The 18,791-nt window shown below is 41.5% G+C and overlaps 1 protein-coding gene across 7 annotated transcripts in view; it reads right to left on the reverse strand.

The window, feature by feature from the left end:
* SYNRG (synergin gamma) overlaps positions 1 to 18,791 on the reverse strand; it is a 36,293-nt gene that overhangs the window by 11,798 nt on the left and 5,704 nt on the right. For 3 of the 7 annotated variants that reach the window (XM_021416187.1, XM_021416188.1, XM_021416186.1), the window contains exons 4-15: positions 18,162 to 18,292; positions 17,695 to 17,800; positions 17,005 to 17,116; positions 15,493 to 15,795; positions 14,524 to 14,748; positions 13,394 to 13,471; positions 12,524 to 12,720; positions 11,388 to 11,642; positions 10,982 to 11,118; positions 8,849 to 8,964; positions 8,607 to 8,669; positions 5,797 to 6,741 (exon numbers count right to left, since the gene is read on the reverse strand). In XM_021416187.1, the coding sequence (XP_021271862.1) occupies positions 5,797 to 6,741; positions 8,607 to 8,669; positions 8,849 to 8,964; positions 10,982 to 11,118; positions 11,388 to 11,642; positions 12,524 to 12,720; positions 13,394 to 13,471; positions 14,524 to 14,748; positions 15,493 to 15,795; positions 17,005 to 17,116; positions 17,695 to 17,800; positions 18,162 to 18,292 (2,668 nt within the window). The remainder of the gene's footprint in view (positions 1 to 5,796; positions 6,742 to 8,606; positions 8,670 to 8,848; positions 8,965 to 10,981; positions 11,119 to 11,387; positions 11,643 to 12,523; positions 12,721 to 13,393; positions 13,472 to 14,523; positions 14,749 to 15,492; positions 15,796 to 17,004; positions 17,117 to 17,694; positions 17,801 to 18,161; positions 18,293 to 18,791) is intronic. The other 4 variants (XM_021416192.1, XM_021416191.1, XM_021416190.1 and 1 more) reach the window with 3 other exon arrangements.

Genomic DNA, 18,791 nt, shown 5'->3' on the forward strand with positions numbered 1-18,791 from the left:
ACAAGTGCCGGGATAATCTCCAAGCTGTCGGCCAACTGCCATTAACCCTGAGATCTCGACAGCACCACCCTGCACCAAGCAACTTCTCTTCTTTTTTGGCTCCAGAAGCATTGCTATTGTGCCAGTGCTCGCTGAGAAGAGCGAGATCCTCCCGCAGAGGTGTGCACAGCCCCGTGTGGATGGTGCCATTCAGAAGCTGTTTGCAACTCTCTGTGCAAATTCATGCAGACACGGAGCCCACCTGTGTAGGTTTGAGAGCTGAGATGAAATGTAGCAGTTCAACCCTATGCATTTCCATTATTCGGATGGCTTCACCGATTACAAAGCATTACTCCAGCAAGTAAACTTTCCTTAGAGAGTTTTGCTCTACAGAAAGATACTGTTCAGAAACAAAATGTCTATAGCTAAAGGAATCCGAAAGCAATGCACTAGAAAGCACAAAAAGTGAGAATCTATGTGCCACCGTCTATAACTCAAGGTAAATTAGTTTTTATACAAAATCTTATTCTGTTGGGGAAAAAAAGCAATATTTAGTTTGGCCGTGTGCTGCACTGGTCATGAATTTTGCATAGAAACAGCAAAATTGTGACCACTGTCATAGCTACAGCAAAACTAAAGGCTTATCCCAGCTCCCAGCACATCTCCCAGGTCAGAAGGAGCTTCCCCCCAGCGGGGAGCAGAGCAGCTCGCCATCACACTAATCAGCACAGAGCAGTTCACGTGTGAAATGCACTTTGTGGCTGAGCCCAGAGAGCTCCCCACGGCGCAGTGCTCTATTATCGGCACGCGCTGTTTTGCTAAGCGCTGCTACTTCTCCTAAAGGCCACAGATGCATTGAATGAATAAAAATCTCCAGTTCTAATGCTGCAGTTGTAACCTCTAATGTAATACAAACTTCATTTTGCTGCTACAGCAATCCAAAATCTAAAGAGATGCATGTGCATCAGTAATATTTTTTTCAAAGCAAGACACGATTCAGTGGGAAAAAAGTGAATGAATTCTAACAAAGCATTGCATTTAGCAAAGACACCTGCTGCTGAGCTTCCACTTTTCCTCCTGCAGGAAACTTGTTCTGCAGGATCTGTACTGATAAGCATCATTTTTTTATCAAAAAAAAAAAAAAAAGCAAAGACTACATCTATACAAAACATACAAAACTCTAAGGAAACACTTTCTTTTAAGGATATGCAATCTTTTTTCTCAGGTGAGGAGTGGTTTCTTAGCACTTTCTGGAGACCATACAATGGACTGTGCCATGGAAGCACGGCAAATCGTGGTGTATTAAAGTCACTGTGTATTGAGAAACCTCTAACTCTACCAAAAGACATGCATCAATAGATTCTAGTGAACTATATCATAATAAAACAGTACTCCTTAGTAATCCCAGCAGATGCTGAGTTCAGATTTGTTCCAGAAATCCAAATGCTATGACTCCGAACACAGATAAAGCCACACGGAATTGGCACAGCCAGCTCTGCTTGGCAGGCCCACGGACACACCGGGCTGAACGCAAGGGACCTGATTCCCAAACCGCTTGGAGCTGCCCTGGGGAGGAAAGCAGGCGCGTGCACGCTACCGGAGCGCACTGACGCGGCACGGATGCAGTTAAAACGCAGCGTTTCCCAGGGTTATCTAATCTACAGAAGTAGAGTTAATACGCTGTTTCCTAGCGTTATCTAATCTACAGAAAAACTCGACATCCTTCAGCGGAGCCAACCACAACAGTGTATTTCAGCTTCCAAGGATCAAGGTATGTCTGGAGGCAAGTGACAAGCTGCAGGCTTCAGCGTCAACCGTTTGATCACTTCAGGAAAACCCTCAGCAGCCTCAGCTGTGTTCTAACAAATGCGAAAAAAAGACAATTCTCAAGATTTTAACATATATTTGTGATTGTAACCAGCACAAGACTCTCAGCCTGTTCCTCAGCTGGTGAAGTCTGGAATAGCTCCAGTGACAAAGGAATTGCCCCAGTACACAGCTGCTGAACAGCAGTACGCAGCACTGCCAGCGTAGAGCCATCAAGAACGATGAACAGAAGATACTTTAAAATGAAGGAACAAGGAGAGAAAATCCTTCAAACCTTTTGGAGTTAAAACCTTCCCTTATTTCTTTTGTTATCAAGATGGACACTGCCCCACAGAGAGGCATCAGGACCCCACTGCCGGGAGCCGTCAGCGGCTATGTAAGGTTCTGACAGCTCTTCTGTTTGCAGAATTGCACTAAATGAGAGCAAGTGAAAGAGAGCAACATTGTCAAGTCTGGACAAAATGCAATAAAGCAGAGTCACGAACATGACTGTCCCTCCTCCAGGTATGATTAGCTGAACAAACACTAATAGCGTAAGCACTGCAGAATTCAGCCTCCCAGGTTTATGTTCGAGCCTTCAGTTTACAAAGCTTTAGGGCTAGATATAACGTGCTGCTTCCCTAGAATGGGAGAGGTTTTAAAGTCTTAAAGATCGGTGTAACCAACAAAAAATCCGGTTCTGGTGTGTTTTGCTCTTGTGGCAAGGAACAATGAAAACCCAGTTTGCTCTGGCACAGTGCTTGAACTTTATCCCACGGCTCAATTATTTTTAGCTTTTTACCTTGTCTGCTAATTTGACATTCGTCCAAAACGGTTGGTGGCCCAGGATTTGGAAGAATTCGAAGTGACACAGTTCTGCGACACAGATTTGCAGCTGTCATTTGTGTTTGAAAGCACTTCAGCATTCAGCAAGCCAGGATTTTCAAAACAGAAAAATGAAGCAGGCCCTGTACTGCAGGGCACCAATTAACTCACTCCCGATTAGCTAAATAAATATCAGAATACTGTTCCGAGGCCTCTCACTAGCAAAGGCCTCGGCAGCAACACGTCTCCAATTGGCCCCATCGCAAAGTGGCGTTACGGCCTCGGCTGGCAGCGGGGAAGTGCAGACGAGGAGACAAGGGGACAGAGGTGCTCGTGTCCTCAGCCCCAGTCAGCACGGAGCTCCCCAGGCCACGGCACAGAGCAGCCCTGCCACGCACAGCGCTCCCCAGCCGCTCTCGCTGCCCGCCCTGCTGCACCAAGAGCTCTGCGGGGCAGCAGCTCACCCAGACACACAGCAGCTCGAGGGGATACCATAACTTTAAACTTTGTTGGTTTTTGTTTTTTTCCCTTCAGGAAAAAGAGGTCATGCTGCTGGACTGCAAACAAATCACACGCCCCCACGTTTTCAAAATATGCCAAGATAATATTTATTAACACAGCAGGACTTACAGATCACAAAAGATAGTGATACACAGGAGCTCGGAAGGGTGTTATCAGAATAAAGCATGCAGGTCGATACTTGCAGAAGAGAGATATCAAAGCAGATCCGAGAAGGCACATTCACACAGGAAATGTTTAGTTGAAATTAGACATTAGAAAAGCAGCAAAAAACCTGAAGTTGATTAAAATATACAGAGATCTCCAGTAACGCCAAAGAAAAAGGTACTTTACAGATTTGTAAATGCAGCAAAGTGGATAACCCTTTGAGAATACCCCAGGCAGGTACGCTCCGACTGCAGCGTTCGGCAGAACGCAGAACAAATTAGGTTTATAGAAGTGATGAGGCGTTAATTAAAAATGCTCGAGTCCCGGAGTGAAACATAAATTTGGTCGAAAAGAAGCGGCCCGGTTCAATTAACGGCATGCAGGCAGTGCTCAAAGGGTTATACAAAGTATATGCAAGAGAAATCAGGCAACATTAGTATAATCTACCTTCCACACAAAGAATTATAACAAAGTTTAAAGAGACAGTATCCCCTTCGGAGAGCAGAACTGAAAGCCTCGCTTCCCGCAGAGCTCCAGCGCAGCCGCCCGGGAGCGGCCGGGCAACGTCCTGCGATTCCCAGCGCCAGCAAGCCACCCGGCCTGCCCGCAGCCACGCCACGGCAACGCTCAGCAGGCAGCAGAGCTCCGTGCTGGCACACCAGGGACGCCCAGCCGCCCCCCAGCAGCCCCCGCTCGCGGCTCCGTGTCGCTCGGGGTGCCGCGTATTGCCTGCAAACAGCACGGCTCCCGGCGGGCAGCCTGCCGCTTCCCAGCGGGGAGCACTGCAAAGGGATACTGTCCCTTTTGACATTAGATTTACAGGTCAAAAGAAGTGGAGGGGAAAAAAAAAAATCTGCTTTTTGACTCATGTAAACTGAAGAAAAAAGACTTGAACATCGGCAGTTCATAGCTTGAGATGCATCCAACATACACAAAGGAACACGTGAGCACAGGAGTATTGGTAACAGCGCAGAGCACGCTCCGCTACGGGAGCCAAACAGAATTAAATAATGGAGTAAAACTCTCCTCGTGGAAAAAACACCTAGCTTGGCACCATAAGAGAATACAGACTTGTTTGAGTTTAATAAAAATAGCTTCTAATTAATACTCCAAAGTCCAAAAGTTTAGCAACGAGCACATGATCGCCTAACCCCCCTAAACAAACCGAGAAAAGCTCTCCTGCCACAAAGGGCAAATCGTTCAACACTGATTTCTGTGGCAAAAGCTCCCGTACTGTAGAAGAGCTACGTAAGTCAAGCTACCACCAAAAGAGGCTAGAAAAATATTACGAAAAAGTGCTTTCAAAACCAAAGTAAACATTCAAGAATACACTGTAGGTGCTACGTTTTTGACAGCTCGCTCAACTTGGAATTTTACCAAGCAGTAATATGAAAATTAAATGTCTCTGCTAATAAAGTTATTCCTGATATTTTGTACCCTGTTATAGAGTAGCTTCCACGTCAAAGCTGCCAACTTAGTTTTCTCTCCCCTACTTAAAAATAGCATATAATGCAAAATTACAGTACTGTATATTTTCTCTACCCATATCTGCAAAAATGGAAGAAATATTTCATCTGAGAATTACCAATTCTTGCAGTAACAGCTTTTACGTTTGCAGTTTGTATGCTCCCCCTGTTCAGAAACGCCTCTGACTGCGTCATACTTGTCCCTAGAACACAGTAATGGTTCCCATATTATTGAAGGCCACAGAACATTCAGCTACACCTTATCTTCCTCAGTATGTATGAAAAGAAGAAGCAGGACACTTGGGAAATTTCCTGATATGCAATCAGGTTGGAGATGGTTAATTCATTCTCTCAGGAGTACTTCCATAAAGGGAAATCAAAGAAGGTAAAAGCCTGTTAAGGATAAAATAGGAGTCCTGTGGTTTTAGATTTAGGCCCCAAAGCCATCAATCACGACATCAGCATTTACGGATCCTCTGCACAATTATTCCAATGAGGGTTTTAATTCTAAGAGGTGGACATGATACCTGTCGTCCTTCAAAACGCTGGCTACACTGACGAAGCCCCCCCAGAACGGAGATACACTAGTGTTGGTGATTAGACAGCTTTTCACTAACAGCACATATGAGTGACTGCCTGCCCTTTCAGCAGCACGGAGTGGGTTAAGACCCCAAGCCGAATGCTTTGTTGAAACCAAGAGATTAAAGTGAGACTCTGCCATTCATCTTGCTAATATAAATGGAACGATGTTGTTTGCATTAGAAAATTTTCCACTCAAACTCCTTAAGTGACAGTCGCTAACGGGTACCAGCAATATGATGTTGTCAAATCTCAAAAATAAACGGGAATTGAGTTCAAACTGCTCGATCTATTTATAGTCACCTAAGACAAGAAATAAATGCTGCCCGTTTAAGGGGCTGTTGGCTAGCAGGTGCACAGATTTAGAAGCCTTTCACTACTGAAAGACTAGTGCATAATACTGTAACTTAGCACACAGAAGAATACTGATATCTCCATCACCTATGTTACCAGAGCAATCTAACCAATTCCTCACCTGCTGCTGGAGGATGCTGGCCACTAACTGTTGGCAAATCCAAAGAGCTATCAGACATGACATGCTTAAGATCTCCTTCCACATCAGTCAGTTTCATGTCAAACTGAACAGACAACGCATCTTCAGAATCCTCCTTGCCAACGCTGCTGCCACCAATAGAGGGGAGATCCAGAGACTTCACCGAAGCGGAGTCTTCTTTGGCCTGCTTAAAAGCTGCGACTTTGTCCACCAGGGACTTATCCGCGCTGCTGCACACGGAAGAAAACTTGTTTGAGTGAAAATCGGCAAAATCATCATCGCTCTTCACTGAGGAAAGCGTGCTGTCCTTCGTCTCCTCAAAGCCTGCTCCAGAGCCTTCCAGAGAGAGCTGCTTGAAGATGTCGTACTTGGTGGGCGTAGCGGCGGGGGCCGAGCTCTGCCCACTCCTCACTGTGCTGACAGCTGAGCCAGGCTGAGGAACGGGGCTGCTCTCTGGCTTAAGTGCATTGTATTTGTCATCTGGTTTTTGTTCAGAAAACCCACTGCTATTGTTGAAAGCCATGAAATCTGCAAAGTCATCTTGTCCACTGGCTGATGCGCTATTAGAAAATTCCCCAAAAAGGTTGAACTCTCCAAACTCATCAGCTAAGCTTGAGCTTTTGCTAGGTGCTGGCTGGGCAGCGGTGGATGGTGGTGGCGGAATGGAGGATGGTTTTGAAGCATTAAACGCAGGTGGAAAGGACAGCTGCTTGTTTTCTCCAGTAGAGGAAAAAAGGTCCAAGTCCGCTAGATTCAAAGAGGTCTTCGCTTGTGTTTGCTGTTTTGACTGGGCAGGTAAAGAAGGGAAGGATGTGGGAAAAGTTTTGTCTTTTGTAGGCGGCTCTAACGGCGAGATACTGTCAGCGGTTTTAAAATCTGTGAAGCCATCATCGGTTCCTGCAGCCTTGAATTCTGCAAGGTTCTCTCCTGATAGGGAAGCAATGAAAAAAAGTAGTAAGATACTGCAGTGACAATAAGTACATCATACTCACACCATGCAAGCAAGCAACTTATTTCACATGCCACATCAGAGAATTTTAGGCAAACTGTACAAACTAAGACCTCAGGATGCACACAGAACTGCAAACTCAACATCTGTGAGCTACGCACATTTCAAGGCCAGAGATTCTAATAGTCATTCCAGAAAAAAACAAACACCCTTAAGCCTTTCAAACAGCCTCACTAAATGCAAGAACTCAGGCACCTTCCTGCTTCTGCTACGACTGACTGCATTTTTCCTAGGAAGCCTGGAGCTGGACTTCCACAAGAAAGTGATTAATCATAAAATGATTAATCACAGAACGTGGAAACCCCCAGCTAAACTTTTTACTGAATATGAAGTAGTGCAATAATAACGTAAAACTACTTAAATGTTAGGTAGCAATGTTTTCACTGAATTTACATTAAATATTTTGGTGTTCTATACAACTTTCTTCCTATTTATACACTATTTCTTTTTTAAATGGACAATTTATTTTAAACATGACAAATAACATGACAAATGCTGTTTAACCCATTCACCAGCATATATTTACTTAGATTACTTGTAATTTCATAGTACGAGTACATTTTATTACAGCTGTCCAATAAGCAGATTTTGTTCTATTTCAGAAATACACCATTACCTTTCAATTCTTCAGTCACCACACAGTGCCATACTTCAAATTAGTTTAACCAAGATTTGAAAGACTCCTCCTTACAAAGGGAGTGGAGGACCACGACCGTACCTGACACCCGTCTGCGCTCCCTTCCCTCCAAACCAATTCACTTGGCCCAACGACAGTGCAAGTACTTGTGAAATTTCTGTTTACCAAAACTAGAACATCACAGCAAATTACACTTACTGATGAATTGCAAACTTTTCCATTAGAAAGGTAAGCTGGTGAAAGGGTTAAGAATGGTCAGACCTGGATAGCAGGCAAATACAGTCATTTTCTATATTTTAGGACATACGCAGACATATTTCGTTGCACTGCATGCATTTAAGCCTAAAAAAAGTACTGAACATGAAAATTTCACAGAAGATCACAAGAGTTTCAAAAACTCAGTGTCTGAGAATTCCACCTTTGAAGAACACAGAGTAGGAATGAACTAGGGTAAGCAGTCTTATCCTAGAGCATAAAATTGTTTGCTGACAACAGACCAAAATACTGGCCAAAATATAACCCTGTGGAAGTCAGATTAAATTTGTAATGCATTTATCTGCTGATATGTCTACTGATAATATGAGAAAGTAGAATTTACAATTAACTCATTTTGCATGAATGAGTTATACACAGATCTGGAAAAAGCTTACGGAGGGACTGCTTGTATAATTACACAGATATCACATCTCACATGCCATCTAGGTTTTACTTTTCCCAATCAACAAAAAACACTTAGACACATTTCAAAATAAGTGACCACATTTGTTCTTATGGCAAAGGTCATAAAAGGTTTAAACTTTGCCCTAACAATAGAAAAAAGTTGCAATTTTGCGCAGAAGCGTCTTCTTCCAAGAATATGCTTATCCGGACTTGAAACAGATAAATTCTAACCACACTGTTATTTTAAAATGAACCTCAGAAGCATCCAAAAGAGACGCCCGTCTTCCAGAAACACAGTCTGCGGATTGTTCCAAGAGCACACTGTACTATTCTTTCCAGGATATTTCCTGATAAATCGTTTAGAGGAGCAGAGGGACCATTATTCTGCAAACCTAACAATGGAAATTCTACAGTTCATGGAGAACCACACAAAAAAAAAAAAATCACAGAAACATCAAGACCACCTCCAAACCCCATCCCGCTTACCTCCGTACTTGCTCTCTGATGGCTGTTCCAATTCACGGAAAGCACTGTACTTGTCTCCAGAATCTTGCAAACGTGAGAAAAGGAAATACATTTACATCAAGCTGTCATGAATTAGTAATGTCAATTTTACATTGGCATGATTACTCTGATTTTTTACATTAACTTTTAATCAATGCTGAAAACAAGACATACGAAATACTGTAATAAATTGCCCAGAGTAGTTGCATATTTTCCCCTTTTACCTCCAAAAGTAGCTGTACTTTCAGGCTTCTCAGCTGCAATTCCTTTAAACACAGCGTACTTATCAGTTGATGGGAGTGTCTTGTTACCTGGGAGTGGCATTAGTAAAGAAGGAACACTAAAAGCAAAAGAGATAAAAGCAAAGATCCTTAATTTATCCACAACAGATCTAAACTTCCAGGTTTCATTTAAAGGAGCCTCTTATTTTGACTACAGCTTGGATCACTAACCTTAAGCTTCTACCCTAAAAACACTGTATTTCTGTCAGTGCAAATCAGTGAGTTTAGACAGCCATCCATTCAGTAGTATCAGGATTATTCCACAGTTACTTTATGTACTTCTTTGTACTTTGCACATAAACACATGCTACTTTACATAGTAAAACTGCCAGCATAACCTAACACCACGTTAGCAACTGCTGAAAGATTTAGAAGATGCTTGCTTGCCCTTCACACAAGCATCAGTATCATTTGCAGCACTACAGAACAACATCCTTCACATATGAATGATGCATTTTACCTCCAGTATATGTCACTCAATACTATGCACATTGAAAACATGAATGAACTGCTATGGCATTCTTTGGCCTGAAGCAAGAATCTTTCTAGAGCCATTTAGATCTCCTTACCAGCAGCCTACAAGCACCACGCACACCTAGCACTTGCACACACGTGCTAATGACAGTCGATGATGCTTGCAGACAGACAGTGCAGTGTCAAAAAATATAGCTTCTGTTAAAATAATTAAATTTCACATCGCTGAGAAACAGGCTATTAGATATGCAGCCTTGGCAAATGTAATCGTTATTCATCTGTACTCTACAGATGGCTTTTCTGTTAAATTTTAAATAAAGCTCCATAAGCAATGAGATTACAGCTTATTGTAACCTTTATTCAAAACTGAACACTTCTACAGCTTCACAACTGGATAAAAAGAACTGCTGCAATGAAAAACAAACACCTTTTATTTTTTTCCCCTTATGACCCCCTACTTTCCACCATGGAATTTAAAAACAACATTTCAGTTGAAACTTCCACTAACCGAATAGCTATTATTGCAAAATGATATATGACACATACTTAAATTAGAGCCCCTTCAAATACACGTGGCACTACTGATTGACATTGGCAAAATTAAATCCCTTCCATGCAACGTCGTTAGGCAGTGTCACTGAGCAATCTGTTTTAGTATCCCCAGCTGACATCACTGCTGAGGAAGCATCTAGTAATCACTACTTACCTGCAAAGCACAAGGTCTGTCTGCAACTAAGAACAGTTCAATACACAGAAAATTAGTATGTCTACAATTAGATACCTGGGCACTATGTAAAATTTTGCCACGTGCAGTAGGATTAAACAACACTTTGAAACTGTATTGTCATGGGACTTTGAAAGATTAATTTTAAACTCTCAAAGGCAGCAAGTACACATTTTATTGTGCCCAATTTGCCTGATTCAGAATTGCCTTTTGGCTGTCTCCCAAACGAAGAGCCAAGATTGCTGAAGACTGAATGAGATTTCAATTCAGATTTATAGTCAGCTCTCAGAAGTTTATGTCTTGGCCACAGAACCACAGAAATAAAAACCCTGTCCACTGGAATGCTAATTAATAAAAGTACCATGTCATGCTCTTGACATGAATGCTGGGTTCCTTATTCAGGGTCTGAAGAACAGCCTTGGTGTCAGCAAATGGTTCCTATCAACTCCACCAAACACTGGGTCAGACTATTAATGGAAGCATACAACACCAAAGGCAGAACTCTTCTATCCTTGTGCATTCTTTCTGAATAGCTTTATGTTAGATTTTTGTCTGAATGCACAGTATGAAATAACTTCCAATTGCCTATGCAATAATATAAACACTTGCACACCTATCCACATGCCCTGTATATGCAATTTACCTCAGCATGGCAACTGGAACAGTAAAGAACAGGCAACCACCTATGGCACATCAAATGTCATTTTTGATTTAGAAAGCCTAATTGTAGTTGTAACAATCTTCAAAAGAAATTGTCAGAGAAGTCAGCTGACAAAAGAAAATTACAGGCTAGAGAGCTACCCACAAAAGAGGAAAACATTTAATTTCTTAAAAGAATTCTAAAATACTAAAGGAGTGGAAATCAAAAGATCTACTACCTGCTCTGGTGCTGCGAGCTGGATGCTTTGGAGGAGCCAGCTCCATCCCCTTGGAAATCAGTGAAAGAGTCATCTAGGGAGCCAGACTTCGAAGCATCCTGAAACTCTTGGAAGTCATCATCTTCTGGTTTTGCTACCTACATTGCAAAGAATATGTAAATTGATACACTGTTGCCTTTCCAAATTGTCATACAGCATGAAAGCAGTTCATAGCAACGCGATCCACTTAAAAAATGAACTACAATAAAATAAAAACCCACAACATTCTCAACATTAGTGAGCAAACTTAGTATGGTCAGTGTGCCTCCGCTTCACCTGCACCTTGGGGTTTATTTAAAGCCACTACGCAGCTCTGACACAGGCCAGTTCTCCCTGCAGGCCCGTATCAGCCACGCAGAGCTCTCACCTGGCTGGGTGGGTAGGAGGGCACAAAAGCTCCTGCTGGTGGTGCTGCAGCTCCGCCCGCTGGTGCTGCTGCCGTGATGCCCATGCCCATCACGGGCGGCCCCATGCTCAGGGGCATGGAGACGGGCGGCCCCGCGGGCAGCAGGGGCTGCTGGCTCACTGTGGCAGGCAGCGGCATCGGAAACCCAGACAAAGTGGGGACGGGGGCAGCTGGAAACTGGTTTAACATGTCGGGACTCACTGCAGGTATTCCTCTCTGCAAAGGCAGAAAAAGCAAAGACAACCATACGGGACACGTCAGCAGAAAGACATACTGCACTCACTCCCATTTTGAGCTTGTATTACTGAAACTAAGAAAGAGCAAGGTTTCATTCGAGCTTCAATTAAATCTTCTAAAACAAAAAAACATGACCAAGACCCTATACTAAATCAGTGAATCCTATCCAACAGCCTGGGTGCTGGGGTTATTACGAGGGTAATGACAACCTACTGGCTGAGCAGAGGCATTTGACAGCATTCTTGTTCAGCTTCCAGTAAATCAATCTAGTGCGTACTGGCAAGAAAAGCCATGCTAAAGCAGGTGGGTACTATACACACCAGTTCCATAAGATCAGCTTGGATCTTTATTGCTCAAGATACTTAAGTCTTAGATTTCGTACAGGGCTGGTATTTGGAAATAATCTGGTAAGAGATGATGCTATGCTGACAGACAACAGAAGCCCAAAGTTCATGCTCCACTGGTTCAGGAGAAAAATAACAAGTTTACTTGTTACGCACTTGTTATTCGCAGACTGAAAGGATACAGAATCCATACAGTTTGAGGAGATCAGTTGTGTTAGCAACAGAAGAAAAACATTTCGTGTTTTCCACTAGAAATACACACATATACTGCTGTTTGGTGGGTATATGTAAGAATCACATTCAATTGACATTAAAGAAAGGAGAAACTGGGATGTAAGTACAGGGATGTAATTACAGTCCTCTTGATGTTACAAGGGAAGTTTCCCCTCTGGATTTCAGCAAAGTAGTATTTTTATTACAGGTGTGGTATACTACCCACCTAGGGTGATACGCAATAATGGTGGATTAGGCAAGGGAGCTATCTTTGCACACTAATCCCCAAAGCCTTAGTCATACCTGAGTTACTGCTATCATCGCCAGGACAGCGTAGAGCTCTTCTTTCGTAAGCTTCCCGGGGGTGGTTCGATTGGCTAGAGCCCATATTTGTCCAAGGGTCTCTCTGGGCAGTCCAGATGACATCAGAATGGGATACAGCTTAGCTGTATCTATTCCAGTAGGAGTCAAAGTTGTCTCTAAAATTTTCTTATACAATTCTGTTACGAAGGAGGCAGTATTAGTCAGGCAAATTGCTTTTTTCAAGCAAATTTAAGATCGCTTTTCTATATCAAATTCTTAAATCAAATTAGTAACATGCAAGAGTGTAAGGTAAGGCAACAGCGTTCAAGCACATCTAAACATGTTAGTGGGAGCCCTTTATGCACAAGTTTAAACAAACAAGAAAAGTATTTTATATAAAATATAGTTAGCGCTTTATTTCAAAACATTTCTGTAATGAAACTGTGGGATAATCCACATTAAAAGATAGTCCTAACAGCTTCGTGTATTTCAGCTTCAGCATAATCAATATTGACTGCAGCATTCCATTCTATGTTTCCCATGTTATTTGCATGTGTAAGGTAAATAGCCTTAAGAAGCAAACCTGCTTAATTAGAAGAGATGCCAAAAGCAGTCTACCCATGAAAGCAGTTTTAACAGCAACCTCTACTATGTGATCTGCTTTCATAACAATTCCAGATTAAATGTTTAACATGCTTGAAGAAAATCCTCTCTTCGAATGCAGATGAACACTATAAACATGGATCTTAGCAAAAACACAGATTCATTTGATGACTGAAGAAAAATGCTTCAATCAACAAAGGCAATGTAACCACACATATTCACACTTCACATTGCCCACTTAGCTAAATGTCCACTTTTCTTGTTTACCTGGGACCAAACTATCGTTGTAAATCCAAGGAGGCATCATTTGCTGAATTGGGTCCTGGGAAGGGAATACTCCAACTCCTAAAGGCATTCCATTTAGTAAGAAAAAGAAAGACACAGTTGTATTAAGACATACAGATTCAGAGTGCAGAAGTCTTTGACACTAGACCTTAGCTTGTCAGCATCGTTTAGCGTTTCAGGCAAAGTTTTCAGAGGAAAAACAGCTACTGCATAATGTATTTCAACATAATGACTAGAATGATTTGGGGTAGCAGCAAGAATTCTGCTATATACACAAAGAAACAAGGAGCTCCTCATTTGCCAAATTTCTAGTTGCATGGAAGCTCAAGTCTCATAGTCTCTTACAGTTGCATAACAGCAGCAGTTCTGTGCAACGTAACCCGAGCCTTCCCATTACTATTAGGGCTACTGGTGGAACAACAAATTCATACCTATCCAAAGGGAAGCATAAGAACCACTCACAACATTCCACCAGAAAATCCTTAGCGGGGAAACACACAAAGAGCCCATCAAACTGAATCTTAGCAAGTTCTATTCCCATGCTCACCAAAAGATACCCTTTGCCTCATTGTTCCTACACTTCAGGTCCAGAAGACACCATGCTGTCTTCACTACTACAGACTTCCACGTGATCTGCCACAACTTTGTCAGCTGGTTACTTTCTTCTCCACTACACTAACTTCACTAACCAAGCACACCGTAGTCATCAGTAATAAAATCCAAACAGGAACTAAAGCTGGTGCAGCTTTTGAAATTATCTCTAAAATACAAGTAGTTTTAGACGTAACACTACAAGTGGCAAGTGTCTGGGAAGTAAATATGAAGATTTTAGAGAGCATATCTGTTTCTCCAAGAAAGAGGGCAGAATATTGCAAAACAGAAAACCTGATTAAACAAACGTGTTAAAAGTGATTACAGCAGTAAACTCACGTGGAGAAAGTCCAGAGCAAAATCACAGCTGTTACTCTTAGCAAGGAGCAGGAGGCCCTGGTATATTATTCAAGCAGGCATTCAGAGCAAAATTATGCAGAATTGGTCTTAGAATTAGTGTACAGAGTGTTAGCATTCAAGCAGCAACTTATTAAATTCCGTCAAATGTTTCATTTGCTCACCACACTCTTCAATTGCTATGTTTTGTTCTGAAGCCTTGTGCACCTCTGCAGCAGTGGTACCACTTTCACATCCACCTACAAGAGCCCAGTCACTGATGGCTAGACTGGGATGAGCTTGGCCCGCAGCCGAGGCTTTGTGCCCAACTTCGGATGTTTTAAGTTTGGTTTGCTCTTGTTCAGATTCATTTGAGCCATTATCTAAGACTTTCTCCTCCAAGGAAGAGCCTGAATGAACAGCAGGAGGAAGTATTTATATTTTGTTATTAACCACCCAGATCGCAATTCCACGCCTTCAAAGAAGAAATATTATTGGTACTACCAACAGATTATCAAGACGAGTACCTGTGCCATCTCGGAGCAGTAGCACCACCCTGCTCAAACACCTTTATGGCCTGATTCTGCCTTTCACCTGCCACGCATACACAACAAATTCAACTAACAGAAAGAAACATGTAGGGAATAGATGAAACCATTTCCTGCATTAGGGATACCGTTACATAACCACCTGGATCATGCAAAAGCATGACTTAATGCTCAGGTCAAATACTTGCTTATATATGCTAAGTTCTTCACGTTAATCTTACCTTCATCTGCTTAGCCTCCAAGAGAGGAAGCACACCCACATCAGCACATGATGTGTTATAAATAATTATTTTTTATACCATCATTTCAACTATTCTACTACAGAGACTTCATACAATGCTAGCACACAAGACTTAACACGCTTGAGATCACCCAGATGCATATTTAGCATCCTTAAATCCACACAACTTGCTTTTACAGTGCAGTTCTAAGGAAAGCAGGAAGGGGACATCTTTCCCCATGGATCAGCAGGCTTCTACTTCATTGCCTGTATCTTTCAGTCAGACTGAAGGAAAAAAAAATACCAACAAAATAGGTAAAGATTCTCTGTAGCTTTACAACAAAAAGTGATAATATGAAAATAAAATAAAATAAAACTTCAGTTACCTGTTTTATGGATATTGGGTGAAGATGCAGAGGTAGGAAAATAGGGAACCTGCCCAGTTGTACCATGCAGGATGGATAACACTGGAGTCTGGGCTGGAGGGAGAGGCTGGACCACAGCCTTTTCTGAAAGCAGTTGTCCAGCCTCAGTGGCAGAATGGAAAGGCTGAAAAGGCTGAGAGGTGGGCTGAGGCACTGCTCTGGGGCTGTCAATAGGCCCTTGTATAAAGTCACTAAATTCTTCATCATCGAGAAAAGCAGAGTGGGAAACAGATACAGCAGAATGGGATGATGATGTGGGATGATCTGTAAAATGGAATGAACACACAGTGCAAAGTGATGAGGAGGAAAGTTTTTAGGTGGAAAAGTGGGGAAAAAGGCAAACACTAGCTATAAATAGCAAATGAGTGAGGAGAAACAGCAGTGGATGTGTTATTTGACAGAGATGAGAATAGTGACTACTGCCAGCATAGCAAACACATAAGGTAAAGCTGAGCAGCCTCTTCCAACCACGCATCTTCTCTCCCAGATGTAAATACTTGAATCTTGGTTCTTAAAACCAACTATGGAAGTATTCTATTTGTTTTAAACAGATTGGGTTGAAACAAATCAAGAGGAAATATTTCAAACTAGACATGCTGGGTGGATGCCAAGGCAAGGGGGACGTTGCCCCTCAAAGGAGTGTTTTATCCTCAGAAACTCAATAATAAATCATGAGATACAAAATAAATGTAATGTTCCTTTAGACAGTTTTCAGCTTGATCCCTTCTTAGATACCCATTTTAAGAAAGCTGGATGGGAAATTTAACAAACAATGGGAGAATGTTAAAAAAAATCACTTGGAACTTCAGAATTATCAAAGAGCAAATCCACAGTGGAGATAAAGATTTAAAATGTGAAAATCCTTGTCCAGATAAGTTTCATTTCAGACTACACAGAGCAAGCTATGTTTTAACCCAAAAGAAATTTCTAGTAATGACTGTTACAAATGTAGTAATTACTGAGAAGAGAGAATACCAAAGGCTTTGATTTGACCATGCCCAGGGAATGGTAAAAAAAAAAAAAAAAAAAAAAGATATTACAGTACTCTGAAGTCTTTACACAAGGTTTTGATCATTCTTAACACTTATATAGCACTTCTCGGCTTCAAAAGCACCCTGCAAAACATTAATTAATGCTTTGACAAGAAAAGAACTCAATTATAAGAGTTAAAATGGAAGTATAAAGAAAGTTATTAACACTGGGCTTAACATCCATTATCAATTCCCATGATATTTCACAGTAAGCATTTCATATTACATTTTCTTTTAAAGATTATCAAGTTTTCCAATAAAAGCTGAAATCTAATATTTCACCCCAAGTGAGTGAACAGTTGTTAGGATGACACTCATTTACAAAACATTAATACATTGGCTATGTATCACTAAATAAAAACACTTCTTTTAATTGGTTCCTTCTGCCAAGGATTTCAAATCTTAGTTTTATTTTCAGCTGGAAGAGAGGAAAATGACAAACCTGGCTTTTTTGGATGCGATGCCGGTGTTGGATGCATTTTAGCATCTCTAGAAAAACCATCCAGATTTCCTTTAATAGCCTCCAGTGCGTCATCTCTGCTCTTTTCACCTGTCTGAAACATTTTGAAAAAAATCACAGCACAATTCAGTTTGCTTCCAATATCCACACTTGTTCAGTACAAGATTTAGCACTTCCTGCTGTTAGATTAAACCCTTCTTTCTCCAGCAACATCTGAAGCATATTAACAGTAACTTCCATATTTAGAAAGCATGTATTTTGCAGGCTACACAATAACAGCACCTCTCAGTCTTCTGACAGACACGTTATGTACAGAAACAATTCATAAACGTTATTCAGTTAGCTGTAGTCTTACAGATAAGAGCCTCAGAGCTCACTGGAAGGGTCCAAAACCTTGGATAAAGTTAACAAACAGGCCACCAAACATTCTCTTTTCTACAAATCTCCATCTGTTCCCAAATGTTACATGCCAGGTTTGTTTAAATTTATTTTTGAAAAGTTGATTTTCATGCATTGCAACAAGAGTGTGCAGAGGACTGAATATTCCAGACACTTTCCAAGATCAGATATGTCATGCAAGTTCCCCACTCACTTGCCAAAATAAAGCACCCATTAAATGCCATTGAAACAGCCTCAAGGAAACAAACCCTGCCCTTCCTGTTTAGGACCTACCTTAGGTTTCACACTGCTTAAGAGCCTCAGCTTTTGCTTTTGCTCTTCAAACTGGCGCCGCTTTCGTTCTTCTTCTAAGAACTTCTGCTGGTGCTCAAACCTCTTTCTGAAGCAAAATGATTAAAAAAATCTAAAACCAATTTTTCCATTACAATTTCCACATCCAACTTCTGCTAGATTTTTTCCATTTCTTTTGATTCAAATTCAGACAGCTTGGTGCACAAGCCTACTTTTCCTCAGAACTGTTTAACAGCCACTGTTAATTTTATAGATTGCCTTCAAGTGCAATGGAATTATCTCAAAACTATTCCACAATACTAAATGAACTACTTTTCTAGAGAAACGAGCATTAATGTTTGCTCTGTGGACTACACTTCCAGACCACATCTCCCCCTTAAAAATAAATAAATAAATAAATAAATAAATAAGGAGAATAATTTCCCAAGAGCAAATAAAGCATCACTTACTGTTGTTCCTCTGCAAACTGCTTCTGCATGTCAGGGGTATACTGCGGGGCTGCCGGGCGCATTCCTAAGAAGGAAGCCTGTCCCATGTAAGGCATTCCAGTGGCTGGCATTGGCCCTAAGGGCATGCCACCCTAGAACAAAATAAATAATACAGCTTCGAGATTTTTTTTTTTCCCTCCACAAACAAAGCCCAGCCACTGACAATTACATCCTGCTAAATGACAAACTGGGTAGATCTCATAAAATTCAGAGCATAACGACTACTTAGATGAGCAATCTGGACTAGCTGTTACAGAACAAGGCAGCAGTCATTCAGTAGGTGGCACTCTTCCCTCTCAACAACGAGCTACAATTGCAGAAAAAGAAAAAAAGAAAAAAATGTAGCTGGGTGTCCACCGGGAGCAGAAAATATACAGCAATGGTCACTGGGAGACTGAGCCAAATGGACTGCATGCACAGGAGAAATATTTGATGATAAACACATTCTGGTACGGTGGCAGAAGCAAAGCTTGCCTAATATAGAAGGAGCCAGAAATTAAATTACTTCTATTATCATTCATTTTGTTTTAGCTATCAGAACACATAGGCAGAGAACAAACGCTATTATTTTTAGACTAGCTCTCATAAAAC

This window comes from Numida meleagris, chromosome 18 (assembly GCF_002078875.1).
Source record: "Numida meleagris isolate 19003 breed g44 Domestic line chromosome 18, NumMel1.0, whole genome shotgun sequence".
Lineage (NCBI taxonomy): Eukaryota > Metazoa > Chordata > Aves > Galliformes > Numididae > Numida > Numida meleagris.